Source organism: Gobio gobio (genome assembly GCF_949357685.1).
Source record: "Gobio gobio genome assembly, chromosome: 2".
Classification (NCBI taxonomy): Eukaryota; Metazoa; Chordata; class Actinopteri; order Cypriniformes; family Gobionidae; genus Gobio; species Gobio gobio.
Window position 1 is genome coordinate 9,266,062 of NC_137098.1, and position 7,037 is coordinate 9,273,098.

At 37.9% G+C, this 7,037-nt stretch overlaps 1 protein-coding gene across 5 annotated transcripts in view; it reads left to right on the forward strand.

Annotated features, from left to right (window-relative positions):
- The window catches only part of nfat5b (nuclear factor of activated T cells 5b), a 91,813-nt gene extending 85,396 nt beyond the window's left edge, over positions 1 to 6,417 (forward strand). For all 5 annotated transcript variants that reach the window (XM_079802828.1, XM_079802829.1, XM_079802830.1 and 2 more), the window contains one exon: positions 24 to 6,417. In XM_079802828.1, the coding sequence (XP_079658954.1) occupies positions 24 to 262 (239 nt within the window). In that variant the 3' untranslated portion in view covers positions 263 to 6,417. The remainder of the gene's footprint in view (positions 1 to 23) is intronic.
- The last annotated feature ends 620 nt before the right edge of the window (positions 6,418 to 7,037 follow it).

Consider the following 7,037-nt stretch of genomic DNA (forward strand, 5'->3'; position numbering starts at 1 on the left):
TTGTGATGATTTCTTTCCTGCAGAGTGCCGTCAGCTGATGAACAGCCCAGGATCTACACTGTCTGATCAGATCATTGCCATCAGTCAGTCTGGACAGAGCCAGCAAGAGAGTGAGGGGCAAATTCAGTCTTTACTTGGGCAGTCTATCCCAGACCCTGGAAATGTGCCGAACACCTTGACGACCTCTCAGAACATGGAGAAGATCGACGATCTTCTGGTGAGCCTTCGGGAGCAAGGCAATAACATTTCCCACTCCTACTAGGGTCTTCAAGGTTTCGCTGCACAATAGCTCCATTCCATATATGATTGTAGATATTTCTTGCACGCATATTGGATATTGTGGTATCCTTTATTATGGATATTGCAAAAATATAGGATTGGAGAGACTTTGATCATACAGAAATAGCAAGATTCACTTTTATTTCACGCTACACATTCACACCAAGAAAGTAGAGAAAGGATTTGACAAAAATCTTTTGAAGAATCACAACTTAATCCATGGTATACAAATTCTGACCTGCAGTTCTTAGGCACAATGGCAGGACCCTCTGGAGAACCTCAAGGGCACCTTAAAGAAGGGCAGTTTTCCATGGAAATTACAAAATGCAACCCATATGTTCCTGCTGTAAAGGACTGTCATTGGTTCGGCAGCAACCCCATCATAAATAAAGTTCATTGAAGTTCTTTGAGTACACAATAGGATATTTGAGGCACCTGGAAACCTAGAGATTCGTTGGTGTGGCGGTCTGAGGAACTAAAATGGTGCCTTGAGTATCTCCTTATTTTTACAGTGACAGAGAGAGAGCATTTTGAGAAGATCAGGACACATGGGATGTCTATTTTTAGCTGTACACTAAACAAATAATCAAGAATGCCTGATAGAAGCAGTCTGCAGTGACATTTTTATTTTTTTTTGTCTGACACACTTGAGTATCTATAAGCTATTTTTCTTTTTGAAAAATCTTTTTAGTCAAATGGGGAAATAAACCGTGTAGAATATACATATTATGTACATTCACTAAGAATATAAGTGAGAAAACAAATGTGTTTTGGCATTTTCCTTCTAGCACTTTATATATGTTTTCAGTGTGGTTAGTTATTCCTGACTCATTGACATTTCATCAAGCTTTCTATCTCAAAACACGTTTACTGTATACATAATTCTACCATCTTTCATCTCTGTGTATTTTAGACTAATACTAGCAATTAGAAATGCACATTCCTGGTTAAAAATCAGATAAAAGTAGTTATCAGTAATCGAAAAAGCAAAGCTTCTGATATTTATTTTTGATTTTGGTTTACACAAGTCATTTCTTGCCATCTTATTTAGATTGCTGTCTATGTTTTGCATGTCTGAGTGTCCTATATACATGTGTATGTGTGACATATTTTCTGATAATACCTCTAAAAGTTTGTCATTATTAAATTTATTCTCATATTGATTCTAAAATATTGAGAGTTGATGCTCAAATAATTTTGTGTCATCGTGGTAGGATATTTTATTTTATTTACCAGTGTCTGGTACGCTGGAACAGGGCTGATTGCATTTTTTAGGCAAATTAGAAGGGAGTGTCTAAACAGTATTATCGACAAGTTCTCTGAATATACAGTACATACAAACGCTATATGCTGGGGAAGCAACCCTTTATCTTTTGTAGCAGAAACCGTTTTTATCAATCACTTATACTTGCATACTAAAATTTTATAGCTGTCGGCATGTCCGATGATCATGTCAAATATTCGATCAACTTAATCATAAATCGGTCAGTTTTGTGGCTCAGTTGGTTCAATGTTTGTGTATTGGGTTATGAAGAGAGTTTGTTTTGAATGTAGAGAAACATTATGAGCTATACAATTCTGGTAATATCAAGCTCATGTATGTGTTCTAGTGTCAGGCATGATGTAAAGCTGCCAAACTAGTTTGTGTGCTTAATATTAGGCTGATGTGACTATTATAGTCAGATTTTGTAGTTAGAATAAGGGTGAAAATATATACATTATGAGGGAGCTGTTCTCTGTAATGTCACAGAAATGGCTCATTTGAGCCTGCTATGTTTGGTATTCAATGTCAATTGTTTTGACCATTTTCTTTGCTCAGAACCTTGGGTGATTTTATGCCTACTTTTTAGTAGAGATGATTTGATCCTGTTTATTTTGGGAGACGTTTTGCTTTTTTATATCTCTGCATGGGGAAGAACTGTGAACGGGGGGAAAAAATCTTCATCTCTGTACAATACTAATTGTTTTTTTTTCTTCATAATACTCAATATTTATGTGAATATTTACTATTCACCATACCTCTTTTAATAGAAAATATTTATTTTTGTGTCTCAAGAATTTTCACAATTAGAATCAATGCCTATTAGTATTTTTTTTATTAAAATGCATAATTATAACATATTTCAAATATAGGCAATAGAGACATTGTTCAGAATCATTATTATAATGCACAGCGATTCGGTTGTACATTCCTGTACATTCACTATTGCAAAAGGATCATGATTCTCAACCGTTTTTAGGGGATTTATAGCAATAGAAATTATAACTGACTTCGATTTCATCAATCTTTTGGGAAATATAAGCCATATAAACAAACATTGCCCCTAAAAATTCTATTTTGTATGATTCTTGGGACCAATTATGAATTATTTATAGTTCAATTTAGCAAACTAATCATCTGTTTTGGGTGCAATAACATTTATATGTTAAAAGTAAATATTTATCAATTAAAAGAAATTCAACAAAATGCAATGGGAACACAAGTGTGTAGGTGTTTTTCTTTAAAATACAATAAAAGTCAAGTGAGGCTTTGCATATCAAAAATTGTTTCATTTATTTATATTCTGACATACATTCTTCCTACTCATCCCAGTCACTAAATTTATACCAAACAATGTGCCTCTAAATTGACTAAAACCAATTAATTTTATATATTGGTTGCATGACGTGGTAAATATATAGTGATTAGTCGTGCCTTCTGATTTAAAAGCAGATCATCTCCTGGCCATTGCCTATTTTGACTGATCATGAAATGACACCCCTTTAAAATGTGTTCCACAATGGATATATAGGCTATGTAATGTTGTATGTTTCACTTTAAAGGTGCAGTAAGCGATTTCTGAGAATCATTGTTGAACGCTGTTGATATTTGAAATCAACAAATAAACACGCTCCTCCTTTCATTGCTCCGCCCCCTAAATGCACAAACATGCAATGCAAGAGTGATTGGCTCACTCTCTCTCCTCCCCCATCATGAGTGGACACGCCCCCTGCTGCTGATTGGCTCACTCTCCCTCCTCCCCCATCATGAGTGGACACACCCCCTGCTGCTGATTGGCTCACTCTCTCTCCTCCCCCATCATGAGTGGACACGCCCCCTATTCTGCTGATTAGCTCACTCTCTCTCCTCCCCCATCATGAGTGGACACGCCCCCTATTCTGCTGATTAGCTCACTCTCTCTCCTCCCCCATCATTAGTGGACACGCCCCATGCTGCTGATTGGCTCACTCTCTCTCCTCCCCCATCATGAGTGGCCACGCCCCCTACTGCTGATTGGCTCACTCTCTCTCCTCCCCCATCATGAGTGGACACGCCCCCTATTCTGCTGATTAGCTCACTCTCTCTCCTCCCCCATCATGAGTGGACACGCCCCCTATTCTGCTGATTGGCTCACTCTCTCTCCTCCCCCATCATGAGTGGCCACGCCCCCTACTGCTGATTGGCTCACTCTCCCTCCCCCATCATGAGTGGACACTCCCCCTACTGCTGATTGGCTCACTCTCTCTCCTCCCCCATCATGAGTGGCCACGCCCCCTACTGCTGATTGGCTCACTCGCCTCCCCCATCATGAGAAAATTGAGCGGAAGTCCATAGGAGGGCGGAACCAGGCTAGGTCTGATCCACTTTTAACAGCATTTCTCAGAAATTGCTTACTGCACCTTTAAACTGACTAGATAAAGAATAAGCTAAATTAGTTACAAAAACCCACAATTCTCTCTCACTTTTTTTTATATATATGCTTCTTTAATAATTTTAGTTTAAGCCGATATGCAGTTAGACTGAGTGCATATTAAGTTGGACTTCTCTTTGTTAACAGTTCTGCTGCTTATTAATGTATGATAATTCCTAATGTGCCATAATGAATGTCAATATTATGTCAGTCTTATGGCAATATACGTTTATGTGTCAGTTGGCTATATTGTGTTGTCTGATTTGGAAGTTTGTGTTGGATGCAATGATAACATATATTACTTCTGACATTATTGTGACAATTTAGGCTACAAAAGAAAATCATATAGAAGTATTTTTGCTTTTGTTGGGGCATTTTTACTCTTGCAGCTATTTTTTCTGTAAATGTGCTGCTGTGTATCAATAAAAATAGGTTAAATAAAAATAATTACAGAGTGGTCTTGTTGTCAGACATACATTAAAATCTTTCCACCTTATTTTTCCACCTGTGTGTGAAAGTGGCTTTTATTGGCCTAAAAGGAAAACAAAACCATTTTAAATTGAAGTTGGATTAAATAACTATTAATAATACTAATAACTAGTAATGATAAGTACAGTAGTAATACTTTATTATTATTCGTTAGAGTTATTTCCTGTTTACAATGAATGAATAGAACTGCAGTAACGTTTTCTGAGCAATAGAGGTCAGCGTTTTCTGGTTCTTCCTGAAGTCCTGTATGTACATTTCACTTCATTCAAATGGATACTATTGTGCATTCAGTCACCTAAAACTGACTGCCTATGTTTAAAACGTAACTATGGTTTTATATCAGCCAAATACATATTCAGACAACGTGGAAGCTGCCTTGTATGTATGTATGTGTATATACACACCGATCAGGCATAACATTATGACCGATTAACATTATCGATCCCCCTTTTGCTGCCAAAACAGCCCTGACCCGTCGAGGCATGGACTCCACTAGACCCCTGAAGGTGTGCTGTGGTATCTGGCACCAAGATGTTAGCAGCAGATCATTTAAGTCCTGTAAGTTGCGAGGTGGGGCCTCCATGGATCGGACTTGTTTGTTCAGCACATCCCACAGATGCTCGATTGGATCGAGATCTGGGGAATTTGGAGGCCAAGTAAACACCTCAAACTCGTTGTTTTGCTCCTCAAACCATTCCTGAACCATTTTTGCTTTGTGGCAGGGCACATTATCTGCTGAAAGAGCCACAGACACCAGGGAATACCGTTTCCATGAAAGGGTGTACATGGTCTGCAACAATGCTTAGGTAGGTGGTACGTGTCAAAGTAACATCCACATGGATGGCAGGACCCAAGGTTTCCCAGCAGAACATTGCCCAAAGTATCACACTGCCTCCGCTTGTCTTTTTTCCCATAGTGCACCTGGTGCCACGTGTTCCCCAGGTAAGCGAAGCATGCACCTGGCCATCCATGTAATGTAAAAGAAAATGTGATTCATCAGACCAGGCCACCTTATTCCGTTGCTCCGTGGTCCAGTTCTGAACATTACGTGCCCACTGTTGGTGTTTTCGGAGGTGGACAGGGGTCAGCATGGGCACCCTGACTGGTCAGTGGCTCTGCAGCCCCATACGCAACAAACTGGGATGCACTGTGTATTCTGACAGCTTTCTATCAGAACCAGCATTAACTTCTTGAGCAATTTGAGCTACAGTAGCTCGTCTGTTTGATTGGGCCACACGGGCCAGTCTTCGCTCTCCACGTGCATCAATGAGCCTTGGCTGCCCATGACCCTGTCACTGGTTCACCACTGTCCCTTCCTTGGACAACTTTTGATAGATACTGACCACTGCAGACCGGGAACACCCCACAAGAGCTGCAGTTTGGAGATGCTCTGACCCAGTCGTCTAGCCATCACAATTTGGCCCATGTCAAACTCGCTCAAATCCTTACACTTGCCCATTTTTCCTGCTTCTAACACATCAACTTTGAGGATGAAATGTTCACTTGCTGCCTAATATATCCCACCCACTAACAGGTGCTGTGATGAAGAGATAATCAGTGTTATTCACTTCACCTGTCAGTGGTCATAATGTTATGCTTGATTGGTGTGGTCATATATATATATATGAGTGGAGATACATATATTTCAAAAAGATAAGGAAAAAAACTGTTCACTAACAGAAATTCTTTGCAGTATCTTATTGAAAATATATTCAATTTTAATAATTCAGTGCTTGCCAAACACAAGTTACTTCCTTTATTTTCCTTTTCTTTTTTTAAATTACTTTTAACGGGGGAAAAAACGATTTCTAGTACTGTTTGTCTACGCTGTTACTGTCAATTCCATTACATACTGTAAACACTGTTACTCTACCTTGTTAACAGAGTTTGGCGGTAAAATAATTGACAATTTTAAACTGTTTAGCTCTAAATGTTAAGAGCACAGGGCAGTAATGAAACAATGATTAAAAGACTTTAAACCACCCATTCTGTTTTCCTTTTGATATTGTGGTAACAATTTTGACGTTTTACAAAATAACTCTTGGTGTAAGAACTTTTTAGATTCAAATATTTTCTCAGAGAGAGCACACATTCCTTTCAGTGCTTCAAATCTTATCAGTGAAAGAAAGTGACCTCATTTCCTGTATCTTACATAGTTGTGGGAGATAAGTTCACCAATATAAAAGGCAAAGTACGGTACGGTAACAGAACTGATGCAAGATTTATGGGCACATTTTTATAATGTGCATTTTAATAAACAAGATAAAAATTATTTTGAAACAATTTAATGGTGTAGAATTAGAAAAAATACTATTTAGAGCGTCTATAAATAAAATAAATTAAATATCACCAACAGAAAAGGAAAATATTTTGATTACACAATGATACATTATGGCAAAAAATACACTGACTAATTTGGACAACAGGGAATCATGATTTTCAGCTATATAAGACACTTTTTTTTTTTTACAGAAAATATCATATTGTTATGGCCTGTAACATTGTGTGATCCTGATCCATGACAATAATTATTAATTAAAAATATAACCATTTGAAAAAAGAAAAATATAATGACTTTGGAAAGTGTACTAAATGTAC